The sequence below is a fragment of the Spinacia oleracea genome, chromosome 4 (genome assembly GCF_020520425.1).
Source record: "Spinacia oleracea cultivar Varoflay chromosome 4, BTI_SOV_V1, whole genome shotgun sequence".
In the NCBI taxonomy this organism is placed as follows: domain Eukaryota; kingdom Viridiplantae; phylum Streptophyta; class Magnoliopsida; order Caryophyllales; family Amaranthaceae; genus Spinacia; species Spinacia oleracea.
The window spans coordinates 124,968,164-124,994,251 of NC_079490.1; the positions used below are offsets into that span (position 1 = coordinate 124,968,164).

The 26,088-nt window shown below is 35.7% G+C and overlaps 2 protein-coding genes across 3 annotated transcripts; one reads left to right on the forward strand and one right to left on the reverse strand.

Moving 5' to 3' along the window:
- Window positions 1–1,769: 1,769 nt before the first annotated feature.
- LOC110804812 (sulfate transporter 1.2) lies at window positions 1,770–7,563 on the forward strand. Its single transcript, XM_022010422.2, has 14 exons — window positions 1,770–1,980; window positions 3,610–4,009; window positions 4,099–4,147; window positions 4,311–4,518; window positions 4,599–4,779; window positions 4,883–4,948; window positions 5,037–5,150; window positions 5,235–5,351; window positions 5,432–5,558; window positions 5,651–5,937; window positions 6,027–6,217; window positions 6,460–6,545; window positions 6,747–6,823; window positions 7,132–7,563. The coding sequence occupies exons 2-14, from the start codon at window positions 3,668–3,670 to the stop codon at window positions 7,273–7,275; spliced, it is 1,989 nt and encodes a 662-aa protein (XP_021866114.1). The 5' UTR covers window positions 1,770–1,980; window positions 3,610–3,667; the 3' UTR covers window positions 7,276–7,563.
- Window positions 7,564–7,663: 100 nt separating this feature from the next.
- Window positions 7,664–25,643, reverse strand: LOC110804813 (uncharacterized). 2 transcript variants are annotated; one of them, XM_056827557.1, is made up of 10 exons: window positions 25,382–25,643; window positions 25,002–25,294; window positions 20,437–20,575; window positions 16,834–16,959; window positions 16,548–16,747; window positions 15,814–15,873; window positions 12,803–12,941; window positions 11,928–12,046; window positions 11,522–11,743; window positions 7,664–7,974 (listed from the first exon to the last, which is right to left on the reverse strand). In XM_056827557.1, the coding sequence occupies exons 1-10, from the start codon at window positions 25,578–25,580 to the stop codon at window positions 7,780–7,782; spliced, it is 1,692 nt and encodes a 563-aa protein (XP_056683535.1). In that variant the 5' UTR covers window positions 25,581–25,643; the 3' UTR covers window positions 7,664–7,779. The 2 variants fall into 2 exon arrangements, with proteins under 2 accessions (XP_056683535.1, XP_021866115.1); XM_022010423.2 differs by having other exon boundaries at window positions 16,548–16,751; window positions 16,838–16,959; window positions 25,382–25,642.
- Window positions 25,644–26,088: the final 445 nt, after the last annotated feature.

Genomic DNA, 26,088 nt, shown 5'->3' on the forward strand with positions numbered 1-26,088 from the left:
GAAATGGTAAGAGATAAAGACAAAATGCAACAATTAGAACAAAAAATAAGAGAGAGAAAGAGAAAAAACAGAGAGAGAATGAGAAAAAAAAATAAAGAGAGAAGGAGATGATAGTAGAGAGAGAAAGTGACAAAGTGGAGAGAGAAATTACATTTTTTTTTTAAAGTATCATTTCTTAAAAAAACACGTATCATTCCTTTTAAAACAAGTAACATTTCTTTAAAAAATAGTACCATTTCTTTTAAAACAAGTATCATTCCTTTAAAAACAAGTACCATTTCTTTTTAAAAAAAAAAGTATCATTTTTTCATTTTTTTCGTATTCATAATCAATATAAAAAAAAAATTGCCAGCATTTTTTTTGTCCTTTACTCTGATATATGTGTTGCCACACAAATCAGATATGTATTTATAGTTTCTCTCGCAGACCAATAGGGGAAGAGAGCTACTCGTAAAAATCAATCCTTTACCATTATTTATATAGGTAAAAGGAATCTAACATGCTAACAACACTCTTTCTTATCTTGCCCTTCAAAAGGCAGGGCTCTCGGACTTCGATGTATGAAAATAATATATGGGGGTGGAGCTGATAATTAGGATAGGGAAGATAATTTTTTTTTTAAAAGATCAATTCTCAAAGACTGACTCATGATTAGTCAATAGTTAAGACGTTTTAAAGAAGACCGGTCATAATTGAAACAGACGACGTCAATTTTTTCAAATAAAAATAGATTTAAAATCTATTGAGGTATGAGAAGAATTAGGTGGATGAATGTTGTAAGCAATATGGTCCTAGTACAAATACTAGGTTCCTTGCTCACTAATTCATTATTTTCCCAAATCCCAATTTTTAAAAAGGTTTATGTACGTATTAACTTTTTTTTTATGAAGTATATTTTATTAAAACATCATAATTATGAAATACAAGTTAACTCTTTCTCTTTATTCATACTTTTATTCTATTAACCTTACAATTCATTTTAAATCTTTTGTAAAAAACATTTCACTTTAATTTTCTTGAGAAAAAATCTATCTATTACTATATAATAAAAGAGACATCAGGAATGACACGTATTAATTTTTGGGGGATTTTTTCCCGCCAAAAACCACTTTTCAAAAAAAAAAATTGTATCTGTTTTATTTTATTTTTATTCTCTACCTTTTTTATAAATTATTTATGTATAGAAATAAAATTTAGTTTATAAATTATGGCAATAATAGATATGATGTAATAATAATTATTCTAATTGGTAATATTTTAGTCAAATTGCTATATTAATAATGGAAAATATATGACTGAATATTTTAGTCAAATTAACACATTAGCATTTTAAATATGCATATTAGATGAATAAACTTAAACGAGTATGTTAAATATGTTATAACTATGCAGTAGTTTGAGAGATATTTATTTAAATATTTTTTGAAAAAAATGATCAAAATCCGTTCGTGTACGGGATCTAATCTAGTTACCAATATATTTTTTATTTCATACACTCATCCTTTTCATCAAACCCCTTTTTGGCTTTCTAAGAATTAAAAAATCATCACCAAAAAAAGAGTAAAAAATCATCAGAGAAAAATGGAAAGTGCAAACTAAAAAAGAGAGGTGTAAAATGTTCAACAGGTTCATTGAACCGGGACAATTATAAACAGGTAGTAATTCCTCCCCTTTTCTCTCCATTGTTTTTCTAGGCAATACAAATGCAACAAAATAAAGTTTACATTTTTCAATTTTAAACACGGTTAATTTCTTGTTCTTTTATCTTGTTCAAATCTTCAGATTAAAACACGTAAGCTAGCAAACAAACTAAACGAGTAAAGTCTAAATCCAAAAACCCCTAGCCCTTCCTTTTGACCTTTCAAGCAATCACAACCGTTTTTATTACTGTTACCTGGGATTTTAACCCAAATGATAATTTATGTACCACTAGAAGTTCCTCAGCCTTACAGGTACCCTCAAATGTGCTCACATTACAAGGTACACCCCTCTTTTTTCTTTTTTTGGTTTGTACTTTAAGAATCATGTCATTTTATTTTGTTTTCCTAAATGTTTTTTTTTTCTTCTAATTTTTTGATTGAGAAGTTTTTGGAAGTCATGAAAAGATGAAATGAGTCCCCACTATGAATGGTTAGAATGAAAAGCATTTATGAATGATCATGTATAACAGGTGTGGTTGTCCCTTTCCTTAGATTTCTTTTATTCTTCCATGAAAGTAGCTTCTTACTGGAGTAACAACCCCCCATTTGACCATTTGTAGCGTCGAACATATGCTAATTTTGGCTAATCAAATCCAAAATATTTGTTGTTAATTAATCAATCACTTGCTACTTTTGAGGGTTGATTTGACGGTTAGTGTAGTCTTTACCAGTATGTTTGAGGTAAATTCTTGTATAAGACGGGTGTATATAGTAAAATGACTTGAAATCACCTCGGGTAACATGTCATGAATCGCTATCCTATTTTCTAAAAAAAGTCATAGAACACCAAATTTCATGTATGGGAACTCTTTTTGGTGATTGGTTCTTGTATGAAAATAATGTTGTTAGTTTAAAACTAGTACATCGATGAACCAGAGGTGTATTGTATTGTCACAATTCACAAATAACAATCATTCAAATTATGGGCACATTAAACACAAAATTTCGTGCTATTAGCCATTTCACATTTAGCAATGCAGTTTTATGGGGAAGGCTGTATCTGAAACCATCACTTGAAATTAAAGCTTACAGGCTGATTACATTTACAGCTTGATTAATTGACTTGAGAAAATTCAAACTTCTGAAGCCAACTAATCTGATAGAAAGTATGATACAATAACAACCCTCCAATATGGGTCAACTCAACTATCGATAAAAAGGTTTTTGGATGTCCAAATGTATTATGTAGTTGTATCTCAGCTAACAATTAATTAAACAGATTGCTTCCGAATATTGTATTGCACTTTCCAAAGATAGTAAGTGATTGGAACTGTTTCTACAAGTTCTTCTGTTATGAGTTATGAGTTATGACTAGTACTGTTGTGATAAGGCATGATTTCAAGCACACCCAGTTACTTCACCTACATGTTTAGGTCAACCTAGCTTCATCCAAAATGTGCTTCATTGCTAAGCAATATACAACGTACATATTAACCAAATGATGATACTATCTTTCTTTTCTTTTTTTTTTGAGGGGAAATGATAATAGTATCTGGTTCTCGCTAACTTACAACTAGTACGTGTATTATTGATCCTCCTATAATGCCATATTTTTTATTTTTTATTTTTTATTTTTTATTTTTTATTTTTAATTTACTCGTGATATATTTTTTCTGATCCACCCATTTGTTTATGTTGACAACTTTCCTAACAAAACTATTGACTTTGACTAGTTGATCTTGGACACAACTTATAAAGCCCTGAGACCCTCTTGATCTTTTGCAAATTGTAGTAACTTCAATCAGTCACTTTCACTTTCACTTTCACTTTCACTTTCACTTTCTCCAGCTTATAGCTACATTTCTTTGATTTTTAGTTCTTCGGCTACTTAGTTTTTTCTCTCTTTCGCCTACTTTTCATACTAATATTCTTAAGCAACTTGTTTCATATGAATGTTACATTTTTTCAGATTTAAGTTGCATTAGCACCACCCCTTTTTATTTCCCCCTGTTCTCCCAAACACTTCAATGGCCAATCTTCCAACAAATGGAGAAGCCGATACCAAAGAGATTGATATGTCTAGCATATCATCCAAGCGTTACAACCAGAACTCGGACTTAGATGTTCACCATAAAGTCGGTGTCCCATCTAAGCAAAACTTGTTCAAGGAGTTCACTAACACCGTGAAGGAGACATTCTTTGCTGATGATCCTTTACGACATTTCAAGGATCAGTCAAAGTCCCGGAAGTTTATTCTCGGTCTTCAAGCTGTCTTTCCTATCCTTGAATGGGGAAGAGGTTATAATCTCAACAAGTTTAGAGGAGACCTCATTTCTGGCCTCACTATTGCCAGTCTCTGTATCCCTCAGGTATGCAATCAAATTCCTTTTTTTTTTTTTTTTTTTTTTCTAAGTTTGGTGTTTCATGTGTGACTCTCTTTGTTTTGTTGGTGTAACAGGATATAGGGTATTCTAAACTTGCAAATTTAGACCCTCAGTATGGATTATGTAAGCCCTACTACTACTACTACTACTACTACTACTACTACTACTACTACTACTACTACTACAACCTCTAGTTTTTGTTTAGCAGTCAGGGTGCAAATACGCGATATCAATTAATTAATAAATAATATACCCTGTTGTTTGTTGTTTGTGTATACTACTGCAGACTCTAGCTTTATACCTCCATTAATATATGCTTGCATGGGTAGTTCAAGAGATATCGCCATTGGACCGGTGGCTGTTGTTTCTCTTCTACTAGGGACTCTGATTCAGAACGAGATTGATCCTACTAAAAATCCTGTAGAGTACCGGAGACTTGCATTCACTGCAACGTTTTTTGCAGGGATCACCCAAATGACCCTTGGATTTTTCAGGTCTCAAATTTTGTTGGTTTTTTCTCTTTAATTACACTAGTGTAGCAATTAACTCACGTTACGTTAATTAATGTCATCAGATTAGGCTTCTTAATCGACTTCCTATCCCATGCGGCTATTGTCGGTTTCATGGGTGGAGCAGCAATCACAATCGCATTGCAACAGCTCAAAGGATTTCTTGGGATCAAGTCCAAGCAGTTTACAAAGAAATCAGATATAATATCTGTCTTACAGTCAGTATTTGGTTCCATCCATCATGGGGTAAACTCTCGCTATCTAGTATCTCTACACTAAATATATAATCCTTTCATTTTTTTTTATACTAGTCTCAAGTCTGACTATTTTCATCTTTCACTACTTGAAGTGGAACTGGCAGACGATATTGATCGGATCAGTCTTTCTGGCCTTCCTTCTCTTTGCTAAGATGATCGTAAGAAATAAACTTAAAAAGTAAATTTAAAGATGGGTTGTCTTTCATGGTATTGTAGTTAAGCTTTTCTTAATATTCTGATCAACAGGGAAAGAAAAACAAGAAACTATTTTGGGTGCCGGCAATTGCTCCATTGATGTCAGTCATTCTATCCACATTTTTTGTGTTTGTAACTGATGCAGAAAAGAAGGGAGTAGCAATAGTAAGCCAATTAACATTAAGTTTCATTTAGAAATATAGAGAAAAGAGCGCGAATATTTAAGTTTTGACATTGATTTGATTGTAGGTGAATCACATAGAAAAAGGACTTAACCCGTCATCAGTGCATCTGTTATATTTTTCTGGTGAAAACCTTGTGAGAGGTTTTAAAATCGGTTCAGTGGCGGGTATGATAGCTCTAACTGTAAGTTTTCCTACTCAATGGGCATTGGTTATATTTAGAAATTAGAATGTTGAACTGAAAGTGTGGCTTGTTGATAATAGGAAGCCACAGCAATAGGAAGAACATTTGCAGCAATGAAAGACTACCAACTAGATGGCAACAAAGAAATGGTAGCTCTAGGGGCCATGAATGTTGTGGGATCAATGACTTCCTGCTATGTTGCCACTGGTAAATACATGAAAGACTTTCGATCATCAGTTGAATGATTAATTAATTAATTATTATCTTTCTTAATGAATGATTAAGACATATGGTTGCAGGATCCTTCTCTCGATCTGCAGTGAATTACATGGCAGGCTGTCAAACTGCAGTCTCAAACATCGTTATGTCACTCATTGTGTTTCTAACCTTGTTGTTCATAACACCTCTTTTTAAGTACACCCCAAATGCCATACTTGCGTCCATCATCATATCTGCCGTCATCAACCTTATTGATTATGAGGCTGCTATTCTCATATGGAAGATTGATAAATTCGACTTTGTTGCATGTATGGGCGCCTTTTTTGGTGTCATTTTCGGGTCTGTTGAGATTGGTCTTTTAATCGCGGTAAACCCTTGTTCATATTTTCTTCTGTTTTTCCCCTCGGGTTTTTGTTTGCTAAATTGATTTTATACCCAATACATACATGCATACAGGTAGTTATTTCTTTTGCCAAAATCCTGTTGCAAGTTACTAGGCCAAGGACTGCACTCCTTGGCAATCTCCAAGGCTCGACCATTTACAGAAATCTTCAGCAATATCCTGAAGCCACTAATGTTCCTGGTATATTGATTATAAGAGTTGATTCAGCCATCTACTTTTCCAACTCAAATTACATAAAGGAGAGGTAATATTTTGAATTCACTTTTAAATTATTCTTGTTTCTTAACAACTTTTGTTGGGTCGTCGTCGCATAACATCTCTGGTCTGTTGTTCTCATGAAAGACAAATTCTACAGCAAGTGCTGAATAATGTAGTGTCAATGTCATTTGCATTAGATAACGCCAAGAATGAAATTTGCGGCAAATATTAAAACTCATGGTTCTCAAAGAATAAAGTGTGGTTGTTGACTTGTTGTACGTGTTACAGGATATTGAGATGGTTAGTCGATGAGGAAGAGAAGAGGAAAAAGATGTATAGACCAAGGATCCAGTTTCTTATCGTGGAGATGTCACGTAAGCAAGCTATTCATTATATATGATACGATACGATACGATACCATATGATATGATATGATATAATATGATATGATATGATATGATAGGATGATCAATAGAATACAATAGTAGAAGAAAACTGATCAACTACGTACTGTACTGCAAACGAAATCAATTTTCAACTTGATAATTTCTGGTTTTTTTGGGGGGTTGATGCAGCTGTGACCGACATTGATACCAGTGGCATCCATGCTTTAGAAGAGTTGCACAAAAGTTTACAGAAAAGAAATGTGCAGGTACGTACACAGCTTTCTGCATGAGTTAAAATGATTAAGAGATTTGTCTAAGACTAATTAAGACCCTATGACAAGGCCTGGTTTAACTGATTAACCGATCAGAACACAAGTTAAAACTCATCTAATCAACGTACACTTGACTAGAACGTAAACATAAACCGAATGAGTCAGTATCCAAATATGATATGAACCACTTGTTTTCTACCTCTACTATGGCGAGTTGATCTAGATATATCCAACACGAGTCATGAATGCTGTAAATATATACTACTCAAGTACGCTGACATATTATGTTTATGTCCATGTAGCTTGCTTTGGCAAATCCAGGGCCAGTGGTAATTGAGAAGCTACATGCATCCGATTTCACAACATTAATAGGGGAAGACAACATGTATCTAACAGTAGCCCACGCTGTTCATTCATGTTCTCCAAAACTAGTTGAAGACCCCTGATTAACCATCGGGAGATTCCAAAGGTTGATTCAATTTGAATGTATGTACGTTAAAAACAATGAGAATTGATTAATAAACTGGGTAATTGTTGGATCATCCAGCTACCCCGTCCTTTTACGTTCTAAGCTGAGGTTAAGGAAATTGTTTTAGGGCCCGGTAAATCGGTAATGTTGTGTGTGTGTGTGTACAGAAATGTATATGTTAAGGAAATTGTTAATCCATTTTCAAATGCATTTAGCAATGTGCCATTTCAGGGGATTTGATATTATTGCCTACTTATGCTCTAAATTTTAACAACTGTATTTTACAGAGAAAACCCCGGTACTAAATGATGTAACCTATACATACAGCTGAAATTGCGGACCAAAAACACACAAGATAAAGAGAGTTGAAAGGAAAATCAACCTCTACCATCTATTAGTCTTTGTCGGAGCAACTTCTCTAAGCTCATTAAACATTATGATAAATCTCTTGAGAAGGACTTAAACATGGAAAAGAGTTCATTTATTTACCTATGCAAAACTTGCTGAAGATACTTGATAAAACTTCTTCAGAGATGTCATCTCCACTAATCTGACCAAGAGACATTGCTGCTTCTCTCAAATCAATTGTCCAGAAATCCAGTGGCAATTCTTCCTCCATTGAAGCTTTTAACCTCAATAAAGCCTCTTTGGTACGTACCAACTGCTCACATTGTCTCTGTTGACAACAATTAATATCAGCACCATAATATATATATATATATATATATATATATATATATATAACAAGCATGCCATGCCATTATATGAAGAGCTTGAGTGAGGTAACAAATGAATGGGGCTGGGGAGAAGAAACCTGGACAGCTCCACAAAGCCAACCGAACTTGGTCCAGTCCAGGTAGGCCAACCTTATTGTCATTTCAAGTTCAATCTACCTTCTTGGTGTACTAAAAGTCCGCTAAACACAATTCCTACGGGAATGAACTTAACATTTACGAAAGAGAATGAACAAGGTTATTTTCTTTTGTTGTTGTTTGTTATGCAATTTAATTCATTCTCTATTATCCTAAGGGGCGTTTGGTTCGCAGAGGGTAAAGGGAATGGAATCAACAAAGGGAAATAAAGGGAATGAGAATGAATCCCTTTGATTTAGAATATTGTTTGGGGAACACAAAGAGAATGAGAAGAAAGTAGAGGAAAACCAATCGCCGGAGAAGAAGGCTGGCGGCACCGACACCGCCTCTTCTCCTTCGCAGACCTAGCCGCCGCCTCTTCTCCTTCGCAGCCGCCGCCTTCCTCTTCCTTTTGTCACATTTTCATGGGCGAATTTGAGGTTTTAATGGTTTAATTCGACCATGAAAACACCAGATCCGGAGTTTTTATGGTCGAATTTGACTATTTAAAGCCATAATTAAGAGGTTGCTCGAGCGGCGATGGTAAAGCTATTAATGGTGAAACTTGAGCGGCGACGGAGGTGGTGAACTCGAACGGCGACGAGAATGAGTGTAGAAGGTTTTGGGATAAACTCAATAATGAAAAAGGGTAAAGGGAATGAAGAAATAGGCATAACAAACAACAAAGGGAATGATATCCTCCCATTCCCATTCCCATTCCCATTCCCTTTGATTATTACCCCCAACCATTGCCTTCTACTCTCATTCCCCATCCCCCCAAGGTATTTGCATTCCCTTTACTTAACTCACCAGCACACCTACCATGAGTACTCCACTATCACCGCTCCACAACCTCCCACCAGCATCACCACCCGACCTACCACCGCCAAATCTAACCAACACCTCCTCCACTATCCAACCACCCTCTACCCAGCTACGACCACCCAAAGCCCACCTAAAAGACTGAAACCACCACGAAATCAACCGAAACCAACCTTCCCAACCTAAATCACCCTTCACCACCACCAGAAATCACCTCCACCTACCTGAAACTACCCCCACCACGTAGCTACCCCATCCCATAAACCCACACCGATACACTTTCAAACAACACCGCCACCGCAAATTACCACCAACATCCACCGGAAATTTGTAGCCCAAAAGATTTGGGAAAAAAATAGGAGAAAGAGTTTAAAATACCTTTTCATCAATAATTATTGTTTTTTTGGTCAAATTCGGCCGTAAAACTCTAGATCTAGAGTTTTTTGGGTCGAATTTGACCTTTAAAACCTCAAAATCAACATTTAACGGTGGAGGTGAGACTAAGAGAAGGATGAGAAAGGGGGGCGACGGCGACGGAAACTACAGTGTGCGGCGTCAATAGAAGCGGGGAGGGAGAGTCGGAGGCAGCCCGAGTAGGAGCGGAGGGGCGGCGCCGCACGAAGGACGGAGTTTTTTTTAATATGAAACTATGAAGGACAGAGGTTATGGTGGAGAAGTAGTGAGAAAAGGAAAAGAGGTGAAGACACAAAATGTCACCAAACAACTCAATTAATCAAAGGGGTTTTCTTTCCTTTCCCTCCCAACCTCGTTCTTGATCTCATTACCTTTAACCCTCCGTTTTAACTGTTTCTCAAAATGTTATTGTTAATTTTTCAATTACAAAAAAATGGTTAACCTTAAACTAGTAGATATCACAAACTTACAAGCAGATACTCTGTATAACTTAAGGCTTTAAGATTTTAAAGTTCAGCACATCAAATTAAGAAAAAAGTTCTTGCGATCACAAATAATTACTCGGTATAAGTCTCCATCCATCATGAAGTTGCAAGGTTTTGCACTTTTGCCAAAGGTCTGAGAGCCAAAGAAGACTTACTGGAGAAAATATTACCTACATAGTTTCATTAAGGCAGAAAATTATCAGAGCCAAGGCAGTAAACCACTAAACCCTGTAAAATTTTGACAAATCTATCAAAGGGATAACAAGCCGCCACAGCTTCACAACAACATTTATCAACTTGGAGAGCAAGGTGTGTAGCACTGTTGCAGGACACTGAGACAAAACCGCTCTCTGAATCTCTACAGTGTGTTACTTCAGATCTGAGCTTTAAGCCCTGTTTGGCAATTCGATGCTAGCTGGTTTGACTAGTTGCTAGCTGTTTGTATTAGCTGGTTGAATTAGTTGTTTTTGTAAAGTGTTTGGAAAGCGATGTAGGTTGGTAGGAGTTGTAATTTTAGCTATTAGAATAGAGTTGTCATTTTACACCCACTTCTTCAGACCTTTAATGCAAAAAGCTCTTTCAAAACTAGTTTTTTCATCCCATATCTCTCTTCCAAACCTCTCCTAACTAAACACTCCCATTAGCTTTTTGACTTGGTCAAACCTCTAATTCACCTAAAAAAACTCTAATTTCTCCGACCTCTCATAACCAAACATCCCCTTAGTATTCCTTCAAAAAGAAAATTAAAGGGAAAAAAATATGAACTTTAGTATTCCAAAAAGTTTGACACATTGCTCATCCTAGATATCATAATAGCCTTTATTGTGCCGAGAAATTTGGGCTATTCATCGAGGACATAGCTCAAGCTTTTAAAGTTGTTTGGCCTTAATAAGAAGTGGGGTAAAAAAACAAAACTGAAACAAAGGAGTGCACAAAAGCATGTTCCTAATAATTTTCTTTTTCTGCTCAAGCATAATGAGATGGCAATGAGAGAGCGAATCTAAGATAATAGGTATTCCAGAATGACTTCCCCTTTTCTCAAGTTTATAAGATGATACGAGAGGGAAAGAAGTACACATATCCCTAGTAGTAAAACACACACACGTGATAAAACACACACGTGATAAAACAAGAGCTCAGAGACCAGTTTTCTTTACCCTTTGGAATATAAGGCGGCAGAAAGGCTAACTGATGAAGACATGACGCTAACCAGGTCTTGCACACAACCTACCCACGACTTTAAAACAATTCTATAAACCTTTTTGGAAAAAGGAGGAACAAAAAAGGATGTTTATTGTCAAGAGTCAGCGGAAACACGGATATAGAAATAAGATTTCACTAAATATGCACATTTTTAGGCACAAAGGTTTTCAAGTGCTAGACCTCAACTTACATGGCAGATAAAAGGAAGAAGAAAACAAGGCAGACAAAAGGGGGTGAAAAAAAGGAACCTTTCCAAATGAATTCTAGCTTTAAACATCTGGAGAATTAAATTTTAGTGAAAGGCTTTGAACATTAACTAGTTCTATCTTTCCACATATTCCGTCATCCCCCTTCCCATCTTGGCTACCTTTCTAGGAGCTAGAAGGTGGTAATCCAAGGGTATAGAAATTTATAGGAAGATGAAATAACACAGTTGAAGGTAGCTAACCTGGTTGATTGTCCATCTTCTCCCCCCTGCAGAAATGCTGTTCAGACCCACAACTTCTGATACTGCCCTCTCAAGATCTTCCAGCCCTTCACCAGTGACAGCACATGTAGATATACACCTAGCAAAACTACCGTCATTGACATTGAAGCTTTCAGCATATGCGGACGGAAGACAATCTATCTTATTGATGACGAGAATTATTGGTGTAAAAGATCTCATATCCTGTGTATTTGCACAAACAAGATAAAGCAACAGCAAGTCACAAACAAAAAACAAGTAAGAAAAGATAAAATATGCAGAAAAAAGTATAACAGAGCATCATGGATAGCTATGATTTTTGCAAAATAAGCGGGAGACATTCCCTTATTTACCACACTGGTGATAAGGCTCAGAGAGAGAGAGAGACCTTAGCAGATTGAATTCTACTTAGAAGCCTATTATCATCCATTGTCCAACCATCAACAGCACTAACTGTCATGATAATGACGTCAGCACCTAAGGCAGCAACTTCAGATCTCTCCACCCCTGCAACCAAAAATGTCAAAACAAGTTCAAGGCAGCTGAATATCTGCCATCCACCAAACAGCATAAACCCTAGTTTTTTTTTACATGTATATTTAGAAGCTCATACAACAGAGCCTCAAAGGTAACAACTAGGCAGGATGTCAACAGACAATGTCTAAGTCTCAGAAACAATATATAGTGACAACTGACAAGTACAAAAAATTGTTTTTGGTGGCTGAGTGTTTTGTTTCATAATATTCACAATAGCTGACCCACATATATATTACAAATTTGCATTACAAATTTACATGTAGATGCATCTAACAGAAACCAGCTCAAGCACTCAACAATGCACGAGACCACAGTATTATGATCAAAGAAACAGACAAGTACACAACCTACAATGCCAAAGCTGTTACTAGCATGGCTATCCTATAATTATACTTATTGTAACATGTTTTCCTACATATTTTTTCTCTCTCTGACTAGTAAGTTAACGAATCAAACTTGATACAATAAACTTCAAGTTGACTACAACCAACATAAACAAACTTAGGACTTTCGTACTTTGTAGTAAACAGTCCAAGGAAGGGATTGGAGAGTAGATCAGCTAGGTCCATACAAATTACAAAACCAGCAAAATCAGATAGGAAACCAAGTCAGCTTGAGGTACGGTTGTCTCTTTTCAATTTAAAATCAAATATCACAGACAGTGTACCATCTAGCTGCACTACTAGAATAGGGCTTTACTGTTCAAAATATAATAGATGCCCTTACCAATCTTTTCAACTATATCTTCAGTTTCCCGAATTCCGGCAGTATCAAGCAAAGTAATAGGGACACCTTGAACTGTAATACTGGCTTCAACGACATCCCGAGTGGTCCCAGCAATTTCAGTGACTATAGCTCTCTCACTCTGAATAAAGAATTAAGCCACGTATTCCAATCAGTTTAGCATGGAACATACCAGATTAAACACATCAAACGGGGAGATGAATCAAAGAACTCTCGTACAGTATCTGTACAGACGACAAAAGAAGAAAATAAAAACTAAGCAGTATTCATGCCTAGTGCCTATAACCCTCAGCTAAAACTTAAGAGCTACAAAACTGCCACCTGATCCAACTTAAAAACTACAAATGCTCAAGGCAACCTAACTACTAGCATCCCCTACATCATTTTGATCTGAAACTCATTGGGAGGTTTATTTTGTTTCTATAACCAAGATGATTAAAAAATCACACAACTTATCAAATAGCATAAACACGTCTCATGAGCACAACTAATGCCACCAGCATCACACCTTGTACAGACCCCTGACATCTTACAAGAATAAGGCATGATAACGAAACTTTTCTGCACTTTTAAAACTTCAATAATGGGCCGAGATGATAGAAGTAATTTTCTGTTTGTCCCTTAATAATTGCAATATACCACTTTGTTAAGCTTCAACGATTTTCTGTTAATAACCCAACCTATCTAATAATCTAAACTTTAGACCTCATTAACTTTTATTGAACCTAAATGACCGGAAACCGGCTAAGAAAGTCAACTTTTTAATTTATTTTTGTTTTTTCTGCCTACACCTTCCTCCTCCATTTTTCTATTAGTTGAGCTTTCTTCTTTATTTGTTGTTGTACTTTCTGTGGAGCTTCCCGGCCTAATAACCAGTTTCAGATTCTCAAATCAACCATTCCAAGTTCCCAGTTTATCCAATTAACCAATTTCAAGTTCCCGAATTCCCCAATTAACCAATTCAATAGAAAATTACAGTAAGACAATATACCTCATCATTTACAAATATCACATACAAATCCCTAAAAATCCAATTTGACAACAAAGCAAAGAATAATCACGCCAAATTAGCAATAAACCAATCGTGAACAATTGAAAAGTTTTAGGAGATGTTGAGTAGGAAAAGACCATAGAGGAAGGTGACATAAAAAACTTGTGCACACCGGAGAAGACGATGCACATGCTCCGACAAACTGAGATGCGCTCAAAGCCGTCAGCGGCCTTTCGTGGTGTCGCAAAGTCGAGCGTTCAGTGATGGGTCGGTGTAGTGGTGATACGCCGTGGTTGAAATAGTGGATGAGATTCTCCATCTCTTCGATTTATGATTTTGTTGATTTTGACTATGATGATAATGATAATGGTGGTGGGATTTGGATAACGGTTGCGGTGGAGGAAGGAGGAGTGAGAGAAGGGATGTAGGGTGGTGGAGCCGTGGAGGAAGCCAGGAAGGAGGAAAAAGACAAGGGTGGTCTGTCGCCATTGCCGGAGGCAGGAAGGTAGGAGGAGGAAGGAAATAAGAAGAAAAAAATACTGACGGAAGGAAAGAAAGGGGGAAAAATTCTAAAAGAAATTATATTAAGTAATTATAACGAACAGTTGTATGACACGTCTATATGTAACCTGCTATATCAAGTTAGTGACTAGTTGGGTGCAAAGTTTGGATTATTAGATAATAATCCAAAAGTTGGATTATTAAGGGGAAATCGAAAAGTTAGATTATTTAAAGGAAATTTTGGTATTTACTACCTTTAAAATACACCACTTTTGTATTTACTACCTTATGAAATTTTTATTTTAAATTACTACCTTAAACTTCCAATTTTTTTTTATTTACTACCACTTTACAGTTTTCTCATTTTAAAATTAAGATATCTCTTTCGTTTCTTAATCGTTTAAAGTGATTCAAAGTTCATTATTTTCCTTTTTCTATAAGGATTTCAATGAGAACGTCATTTCAAAAAAAATCGTTTGATAATGCATATATATTTTAAAATTTTACAAATGATATTTAATTTGTTTTACTTTTTACAAAATGTTAAAGGCAAGATCCCTATGGAATCCTTACATATAAATGAGAAGAATGGGTTTTGAATCACTTAAAATGATAAAGAAACGAGAGAGATATCTCAATTTTAAGATGAGAAAATTGTAAAATGGTAGTGAATACAAAAAAAATAGAACTTTAAGGTAGTAATTTAAAATAAAATTTTGATAAGGTAGTAAATACAAAAGTGGTGTATTTTTAAGGTAGTAAATACCAAAAAAATCTTATTTAAAACAATTTTTCCTAAGCTTTTTGTCCCTACTTATTCTCTCAAGTTGGGCCACAACCATACACCAACTTTTTACACACTACTTTTTCTCTCTCCGATCATTTCCCGAGGAAATAAAAACCAATCATTTCCATTTTCAGCTGCCCTTTCTAGAACTAGGAGTTCAAGCAAACTGGTTGATTTGGGGAATAGCTAGAGCTTAGCTAAGTGAAAGCATTGGAAGTTTGTATATGGAAGATAACCAACTTTGGGTATAATTTACATGTCACCCAGTGAACTTGATCATAGCACAAAAGATATTCATTCATGTGACTTCAGATTCTTTGAAACGCCTTTTGAAACTTGTATAGAGTTTCATTGTAAATAGTTTGATCAAATAACCACAGATTACGCACAATAAAATATGAAATACTTATTGGTAAAACAGTTTGTAGATGCAAACAAGCATTCAAAAAACACATAAAATTAAACTAAACCATGTTACATGTCATTTATGGGGGGAGAAATTACGCCATCCATCTATTTTTCGGCTTTTGAGAAACAAGAAAAAAAGGTTCCTGTTTAGTTCCTAGGAGTAAGTCCATGCATTTCATATACCATGAAATAGCTACTGCTTTAATCAGCTAAATTTGTTATTTTTAACAACAAATACAGTTACAAGAATTATCATAAATGTGTGAACAGTTCACTAAAAATGAGCAAAGAATTTCTGGTTTGTACCTTACTCAAAGCATTCAAAAGGCTTGACTTTCCCACATTAGGCCGGCCAACAATTGCAATCTGCAAACAGTTTGCAAAACAAAATACATCAGCTCTTAGTACATAAAAAAAAAAGGCAATAGAAGTAATGATGTAACTATAATCAAGACACACTACCACTTTCCAGTTTCCACACCTATGTTGAGGGAGAATTATGCCATTTACATATTTTATATTTCACCAACACAATATTCCGTATTTCACCAAAACAAGATTCATCTTTGTGAAGACATTAACCAACAACTACTGGGCTTTAGGTAAATCAAATAAATGGCCTTAAGCAGGGCAAAGAAACAAAAGGTATACAGCAGACTAGCAGAGTAAGTAGTGTAAAATCATAAACAGCGGAACACAAGCTTTAGGGATCATCAGCGACCTGCCAAAGGAGTTTTGTATTATTATCCACCAGACAAAACAAAAACCCTTATATTGCTAAAGAAAGATAGATATATATGCCCTCATAAATTAACCACATATAAGTTCGATATTCTTGATAGTTAGCTTTTACAGAGAGACAATACAAAGACCCAAATTATTTGTCATCTTAAAAAAGATTCACATAAAAGATACGAAGTACTTTTTATCTGCTAGCCTGCTCAGGGGAGGAATAAACAAACCAAGACATGAAGAATTTTACACAGATCAAAAAGGATGAAATGTCAGTCCATAACTTTTGCTGAAAATCAAACTATCACCTGCAGTCCTGATTGTAGAAGCTTGTCGTAGTTGGCAGTTTCCAATGCCTTTTGTACATCCTCTACCATCACATGTATTTTATTGGAAATAGATACCAAGTCCAAAGGTGCCATGTCTTCCTCAAAATCAAGACGTGCCTCGATTTCAGTAAGTAATTCTATGCAATGTTTTCGAATTGATTTGACAAGATGTGAGAAACCTCCCTATCAAAAGATTTACCCAAGGTTGTAAAATATTCAAAAAGGAAAGGTATTCACAAAAGAAGATATCCTAATACATAAACACATGCCTGAATTCCGGCTAGGGCTGCATCCGCAGCACCCACTGAATTTGCAGTAATAAGCCTCCCAACACTTTCTGCCTGGGAAAGATCCAAGCGACCATTTAGAAAAGCACGAAGAGTAAACTCGCCTGAGAAAGAGAATAAAGAAATTGTCAAGGACGACATATTGAATCGGTTCCTGAAACAGTAAAAAGTTCCCTCAAAAGGGTGAGCAATCATTATATAAAATTGTTTTGGTGGAACATTGGGTAGTATCCATAAGCCAGATATACAAGATCCTTAAGCCCCATAACTTATCATCTTTTAAAACAGAATAATGTATTGGGAGATAAGAACACACAAGCCAGATATACAAGTTGGAAAGGTCTTACTAAGATTCTTGAGTTTTATTGTGCAAAGTTGCAAGGGAATTAAACTTGAGATTCCTACAGTTTTGGCCACAGATGGAGCTTGTCAAACATCTAACAAGATCAGAGAAATACTAATGATCTAATATGCAGGAAAAGACAGATTGCAAAGAAAGGAAAGGGCGGGACTTTCACGAACTATTTCAGCAACCTCATTGGTAAGATAATGCAACTAATTCCCATATCCCAAGGAATACGATTCACAAAATCAATAATGGATCTTAATGAAGAAAAATATTTGTCAAGATATCCTTTTGCAAAACAGCATAGCATGCATAACTCTTGGGTTCGGGTTAGTTCGGTTCGGTCACTTTCAGGTTCGGGTTTACAAATGCTTGTTCAACACCAAGACCTTTCGGGTTCTGGTCGACCCAGCGGGTTTATAGATTTTAAAACGCGTATTACATTTTCATTAATTTGGGTAATAAATATACAAAATATGTGCATAAATTAACAAATCTTAATAAACTAGTTTATATTTAGTTAAATTCAACCATAGAATGGTGGATAATTCAAATCATATTACACCCAACAATATTAACGTGTTTAATGCGCTTAAAATTCTTCGTAATCTCATTTTTTTACTATAAATACAACGATTTTTAATCGGTCGGGTCAAAATGGGTTCGGTCGGGTTTTGACCCATTACTTCGGGTTGTTCGGGTTCGGATAAAATCAGGTTATGGGTCACAAAATCTTGTTCAAGACCCAGTATTTTCGGGTTGGTTTCGGGTCGGGTCTACTTAACATAGTAAAGATTAAAAATGACACTCAAGAACGCATAAGAGATGAGTCAATTTACAAAAAAAGGGATGGGTTGTAGAACCTATATTCAGAAAAATAAGGATTGGTGACAAGGTGAGTACACAAATTACAGGACCTTCAGACCAAGGGAACAACACCAGGATACCTAATGTCTCCTCCAAAAACATCTCGTTTTCCAGCATCAGGAAATAAAATGGGATTCTGGAGCTCAAAGGATAGCTTAGACTAATGTTGGCATCCATAATCCAGATCTCCATCAACTTTTAAGTTCCAGCTAACGATTTTACGAACAAGTAAGCATAATTCTACTCTGGGAGAAACCCTTTCTTGTCCTTCATGCCTTCTTCCTTCTCTTCTATCATAAATTATTTCAATCCATAAAAGCTACTGAACAGGACTTTATATCTCCTTATCATTTCTGTTCTAGCCAAGATCCTTCAAACATTTCAGTTTTGGGAAACCATACCTGCCCAAAACTCAACAATGGACATCGAGTTGAGGTGAGGGGAATTTTTCACCACTTTACCTCTTACGGACCTAGACGCCTGTACCTCCCACCCTCCTTAGAGCACCAGTTTCTCTTACAAAAGCCCAAACTTCCCTTTCTGCAGCCCAAAGGATTTAAGGTAAAAGCAATCTTCTATACTTCTCATGGCCAAAACTATACAGAAGCCCAAACCTCCCTGCCTCCAACTCCAAGGAAGTAATGCAGGCCGAAAAGGAGGTGGGTAAAGCAGCAGAGAAACAGCATTCACACACCTAAGGGAGAAAGGATACAAAAGGTCTTGCGCGCACAAGGTGTACAATAAACTTATTGTACACCAAGATAACTTTTATGCAGTTTTTTGTAACTTTAACCTACTTTTTTGTAACTTTACTCCGTACATTATAAAAATAAAAAGTTGATAGATAAACATTTGGAAAAATTGATACTGACAGTCCCAACTATGGTCACTTCACTTTTAAAGGTCCCAACTTTTGATTATTCTAGAGTGGTCTCAACTTTAAGGTGTGTTTTCCCAGAATGGTCCTTTAGTTTATTAAACTGTTAATTAAGTTGATTTAAGCATATCATACTATTCTATTTACTTCATTTAATTAAAAAATATGGTTATTGCACGAGAGATATGAGTCTTAATTAAGTTATTTAGCACTTAATTTTAATTAAGGGACCATTTTTGGAAAGGACTCTCTATAGTTGGGACCACTATGAGATAATCAAAAGTTGAGACCTTTTAAAGTAAATCGGCCATAGTTGGGACTGATAATATCAATTTTTCCTAAACATTTTAAAGGGTTAAATGATTAATTTATACATATTAGTGATTTTGAAGAAATAATTTTTATTCAAATGAACAAATTTATCATTAAAAATAGATAACTTTTACATATATAAATGTAACTTTTAAGCATTTTGAGTCAATTTTTACTCCGGTGTACAATATTTATTGTACACCACTTATAAATAAGAATTTGTGGAAACGATAAAATAAGAATAAAGGGATTGGGCATCCACGTTATTTGTAATTTCTAATTTGTTTGCACTGGTGGTGGATTGATATTGTTAGTTGATTTTGGTCAATTATTTGAAAAGCAATTAGTGACTTTACTAATTAATTTTACATATCGCTTTTAATTTATAATATTCAGCATATAATGATATACACGACACAATATATTCTTTTAGGTTTGATCACATTACCGAGGCTTTAATTCCATTTAGGTGAATATTTAAAAATATCCATGTCGCATTAGCCGCAATTCGTTCCATTACATCCATTACAAGCCTATTCTGCGACACTGCAACCGCTTCTGTGATTTTATTCTCCGTGATTCAAATGGCTACAGAAAAGTTAGAAGAGGTCTAGAAACTCTTGTATATCACCTTTTAGCATATGTACAAGTGAAAGTGTGAAACATAAGAACAAATACTTTAGCGATCCTTTTTGCTGAACAAAATCCGAAATCCTACAGATTAGTTGATCTCATCTCACATATTATCTGAAAAGCTCTTCCTAAAGACCACCCAACTCAGCACCTAGAGCTACGCAAGGACATATTTTCTTCAATCTCTCTGCAATTGTAGGGGTAAGGTTGCGTACGTCCGACGGCCCCCGTACCCCGCTTGTTGCGGGAGCCTCTTTGAAGGCAATGGGGTAATGATAATGAAATGAATGATGTTGTATACAGCAATGTTTTTAACTTCAATTAGTATATCTAATTTGTGTTGTTTGAGCAAAACATTATTTGGTTGCACTTGATTGTTACTCCATGATGTTCATCAATTAAACAAAATGGCCTCCCAAGGGAGTCGTCGGTCATCACGGACCTTAGAACTAATTAATAATTAGATTACAGAAAGCAACAAAGAAAAGAAAGATAATGGCCGCAAAATAACAAAATTACTTTTATACTACCAATAAAAGCTCCCACCTGGTTCAGCAAGTCTTGCCCCTGCATCTAAACAAGCTCTTAGCACACGACGAAGACATACTTCACTACCATGGCACTGGAGCTCAATCACATCCTCACGAGTGTAAGATCTTGGAGCCATCATAGGAACCACTAAAACCTAACAACAATCTTAAGATTGGCATGTTTTCTTGGATATGACAGATAAGTGAGCACGCTAAAACTACACAATATAAAGTATTATAGACTTAAAAAAAACTCTGTAGATGCGAGAGTGCAGAAACAACTTCACGCATAATTTCACAAAGAAAAAAGGTCTCAACCCCTCCAAATATTAGAAAATAATGACCCCTCATAATATTTTGTTATATGAAAATGGGGAAAAAATGAAAAAGAAGTAAAGAAGGAATTGTTACGTGCATGTAAATAATGTCCCAACCCCCCTAAATATTAGAAAATTGCATGATATACAAATAAAGCCAACAAATATGGGGTATTTCTATCCTTTCACCATATGTTAGATAACAATGGCATATGGGAAACCTAATCATCAATATACTACTTAAAGTGACAGCTTTTTTTCGCACAACTTAAAATTATACATATGACTATTGCAACCGGTTCTCTCTTATCTTTGTCCTCAATCCTCATTGTCTGCAACTCAAACTTTCCTCATAAAATCTTGAATCCTAATTTATCCCACGTGGTGTTCTCACGCATCCATCTCAGATTCTCAACATATGCATGTCTACTACACGGTATACACCCTTCTTCTTAACATGATTTTCCCCAAATTCCCATCATTCTAACCCTAGCCTATTCATCCATTAAATTTTCCTTTAACATTAGAGGCACACTACAATTGCAAATAGTCCAATTGCTACGCTCGTTCTACATTTGAACAACCCAAACTTAATCATGTAGTTTATTTTTCGATCAATAAGTAAGAAAAATTGTATAAACCACCAACTAAACTTTACAAAAGTACAACTAAGATCTAAGGAGGGGCTTACCTTCTATGAAGGGTCTCCCACACCAAAGACCTATACGAACAACAGAGCATACGCTTATAACTACACATTGAGCTACCTAACCACATTTTGACATTATTGCAATTTTTTGGGAAAATTACCTAAAATCTCAAGCAAACATCATGCCTAATTCTGCTAACCCTCTTTGGTGGAGTATCATACACCGATTCCAAACTACATTGTTACGTTGCTCCCAACTGTTATACAAAAGAGCCACCACAGCGACCTACAAGACCAACTTCTCAAATGTCCCCACTTTAGCCTTTAGGAACCACTTGTTACATTTTCCTAAGTCTAAGAAGTTTACTTCCAACTTGAACCACCCCTTCCCGATCACATAGCATCTCCTACTATATCTACACTGAAGAACAAATGTGCTAAGGATTCTGGTGCTTCCTCACACAAGGAGCAAGCCCCATGGTTTGTGATTTGGGACTTAACCAACTGTTGCCGTGTTCTCAATTTCCCTAACATTATCTTCTAACAAATAAAACTAGCTTAGGAATACAAAGCCTATTCCAGACCCATGTAGACCAATCAACTCTCACATGAGAGTGTAAAACGCCAATGGTACCCACTTGAGATGGAGTACCCTGTTGTGAATTAGAAGTGTTCAAACTAATTTGTGATAACAACCATTAACAAAATTGAGAAATAAACAAGAAAACCAAGCAACGAAAACAAGAAAGTTTACCGTGGGAAACCCGAGCACCGGAAGGAAAACCCACCAATCCACTAGAAATTATGATGAAGACTTACAAAGAGATTATCAAGCTAAGCAAGCTTCACCTCACAACTCTCCCTCACTTAAACATTAAGTGTATGAGCTTTTAATGAGGAGTTTCTCTCTCTTAAATCTACAACTCTCTCTCTAAAATAAGCATACTATGAGTATATATATAGTGCTAGGGTATACTAGAAAATCCAAGGGTTCTAAACAAGCTACATCCCTTGATCAAAACATAAAGAGAGGAACCTAGTAAGAGCCGACGTGAAAACCAGCAGGCCGGCTGGCCACCCGTTTGATCACGAAAGGAAGAAGAAATTCGCAACAGCAACGCCCGCTGGAAACCAAGAGGCCCCGCTGGATTTTCCTACGTAACCTTTCTTCCACCTTCCAAGCCTCTCCTTATGCCTCCTTAGTTTATTGCCCATCAAACCCATCTCCACACTACATCAAACCCCAACATACCCCTTGCCACCCCCAACAACCCAACTATTACTAGAATATCCTGCTTTTATAGCATCTTTTTCCTAACATATTTGCCTCCGGCCCTACCCTGCAAGCCTAATCATGTACTTACAGGTCAATTATCATCATTTATTTGGAAATTCGATCCACAATAATAAAACGTTCACCTAGAGGTAACTCATTACCATTTGATATCTCTACTTCCTCATTTAGCTCTCTCCTAATCATTGTTACCTGATTCGCAAGTATTAGATTGGGTAAAGGTTTGCAATGCGCTACTTAATTTGTTAAATTAGACCAAAATTGTACCATTTTCATGTTATATTCGCCTTATCGGTTCGATGTTCGTAGGGTGATTAGAGAATTAGGTAGCATTGCTCCTAATACTAAAATAGCACTCCATGTACTCAGTTTTGCTCCAACTTAACCTAAACTTTCAAAATACTAAAATGTGTTCCCGTGCGTTAACCTTGGTTCTAGTCTCATACACTAATACAACATCTTTCGCAAATAAAAAATACCTTGGTATCACATCTTTGATAGAATGTATTACTTAATCCTACAATAGACACGGGCTACACGAGCTACACCGCTACAAAAAGTGACACTATTGCAGAAGGGAAAGAACTTAATGCATAGCGTTTGTGTAGTACAATTGTAATAAGAAAACCCTTAGTTACCTCTCCACTAATCTAGACAATTATTTGATTTCATGTCTCAATAAAATCCTTATTTGCTTGATTTTATGTCTCGATACCCTCTTTCACTAACATTTCTAGACTTTTACTCATTAAACACACAAACAAATGAAAAGTAGTATATTCCACAATTTTATTTTTCTATAGTCTACCGTAATTTTACTTTTCGATGGATTTTCAAATTACAATGACTCCCAACTCAATATTTAAGCCTACTTCCAGAAAATTTTCCACAAAACTCAAATCGAAATTAAACAGCACACATTTGCTAATTGGTAGGTCTACAAAAGTCTCTAAAATCCTAACTAAGATTTTTATGTTAGATATGAAAACCAAACTACCAATCACGAGCGGACCTATATAGGTCCACAGGGACCCCATTATTTTGAAAAAAACTGTAACGTTGATATTGGGGTAATTAATTGCACTTGAAATAGTTAACTTATGTGTAATTAACTTATATTAATGACAATGAAATATACTTGTAGTGTAGCATAATGGTTGCTTGAATACTATGCTACATAGGTAGTCAGGGTTCGAATCCTCTTAAACGGAGGTTAAATATGATTTTTTTCCCGCTTCTTTTTGTCTCTTACTTGTCCTTCGTTGATCATCTAAATTCTTCATGTTTTTTTTTTTCCTTTTCCATCACCGCCTTTTTTTCTTCTATAATGGTTTATGATTTTTCTTTTACAAAAACACAAAACAAAAATAGTAATGTTATTTTTTCTTCAAAAAGATTTTGTAATTTTCACAAGATATACTTCTAGTAATGTATTTTTATACTCCAATTTTATAGACTTATAATTCCATGTTTCTTAGACTTAGAGGCTTAATTTTTTTCCTTCGTATATAATAGCATAATGCCCCATAAGCGTTAAGAATGATGTTCCTTTTTTTTATTAGTGTCTTTGTGTGCTATTTGTTCAGTGGCAATTATTGTAATAAAGTAAATCTCCTTCAAAGTATGAAAATCTTGCTTTTTCCATTTTAAATTGAAATCGCGCCAAGTTATTGTTGCAATTTGGACTAGGGATTGAGTTTTATTGTTATAAAAATCAAAAATTATAATTCATAAATCCTCCACATATTTTATTATGTCATTTTTAATGTTTTGAGTACTTACCTAACTTTAACCCTCTATAAAGAGCAAATATGAGAAATTAGAAAGCAAATCATTAATTTTTCTTTTAACCCCCATTTGTAAATTCCTGGATCGACCTATGTAAACCACTTACTTTTTAATAATTTACTTAAATTATTGAAAAGTAAATTCCTGGATCGGCCTCTGCTACCAATGACTATGTAAACCACCTACTTTTCAATAATTTTCTTCAATAAACATCCAAACAATAAAAAGTAGTAACTTGTCTATAGTTTTCCTTCATCCTATGTTTCCACAGTTTCCACACTAAAATGATTTCAAAACACAATGTAATCCTAAAACAATCACATAACAACAACAACAACAACAACAACAAAGCCTTAGTCCCAAAATATTTTGGGGTCGGCTAACATGAATCGTCGTAGGGGATCGTTATTGTCACCAATCAAACCAGAAAGGAGTGGGAAGTTAAAAATATAAACAAGGAGAAAGTGGAATTAATGAAAGTAAGATAAAGAGGAAAATATATAACAAAAGAAAAAAATTATTAAATTTACTACCTCATCAACAACATTGCCAAGATGATCCAAAACCACACCATACTCAACAACGTGGCTTGTAGGCCGCCACAAACAACATCCACCTTCTTCCTTCTTCTTCGCTTCTCTCATTGGCCGAAACACCTTACGAGAAATCTCCACCGACGAAGGCCCCGATAACCTGACAATACCGACCGCAGCAGAAGGACCACCCAAAGAAGTAACAATGGCAGCAATTGTACTAGAGGCTGACATCTGGGTATTCTCAATTGACCCAGAAAACCGTTCATCTTGCTTCAAAATCAGCAAATCCCCTGCAAAAATTTACACAAAATGAGCTCAGAATGCAATAAAATTGAGGAAAATGCAACAACAAAAAAAAAGGAGATTAAAAGGGGTACCTTTTGAATGAGGAAATTGGGAATTAAGAGCATGAAGGTTTGAGGAGGGTTTAGAGCAGATGGGTCCGCAGAGAAGAGTAAGTGTGGAAGAAGAGGGTTTTGGAAGAAGAGATAGAAATGGTGGTTGTGCAGGAAACCAAGTATGGTGGATGATGATGTTGAGTAGAGAGCGAAAGGATGAGGAGGGGAGATGTGCCATTTTTTCTTCGGCCTTTTGGTGTAGCGGGAAAGATGGACTGCAAATGTTTCCCGAGTAACCGGATTGATATGGCTTCAATTCATTAAAGGGTTCTCAGAAACCAATTGAGGTTGGCATGAATAGGGATGGAAATGGATGGGATTTGGGTCGGGTGGAGCATCACCCGCATCCATCCGCTCCACCCGATCCATCCATCACCCGGCTTGCCTATCACCCGGATTCCATCCATCCATCACCCACGGGTGAATCGGGTGGATCGGGTGAATTTCGGGTGAAAATACGATAAATTTCTTGTATAAAAATACCAACTAATACGAAAAAAAATATTACTCCGTACTAAAATACTTTCAACGTTTAGTTCCATGACATGAGAACTTTCCACTGTTCGGAAAAATTACAAACATTAAGCGTACACCACTTGACTTTAATAAATTTCCAAATAAAAGAAGAGTTCAACAATAAAATTAAAACAACAAAGTCTGTACTCTGTAGCTAACAGCAGGTACAA

Coding starts and splice junctions, on each gene's coding strand:
- LOC110804812 (XM_022010422.2), top strand. CDS start 3,668: ATGGCCAATCTTCCAACAAATGGAGAAGCCGATACCAAAGAGATTGAT. Junction 4,148..4,310: donor AGACCCTCAGTATGGATTAT/GTAAGCCCTACT, acceptor ATACTACTGCAG/ACTCTAGCTTTATACCTCCA. Junction 5,151..5,234: donor AAAAGAAGGGAGTAGCAATA/GTAAGCCAATTA, acceptor ATTTGATTGTAG/GTGAATCACATAGAAAAAGG.
- LOC110804813 (XM_056827557.1), bottom strand. CDS start 25,580: ATGGCACATCTCCCCTCCTCATCCTTTCGCTCTCTACTCAACATCATC. Junction 25,295..25,381: donor CCAATTTCCTCATTCAAAAG/GTACCCCTTTTA, acceptor AAATTTTTGCAG/GGGATTTGCTGATTTTGAAG. Junction 16,960..20,436: donor GGCAAGACTTGCTGAACCAG/GTGGGAGCTTTT, acceptor TCTCTTTCTCAG/GCGAGTTTACTCTTCGTGCT.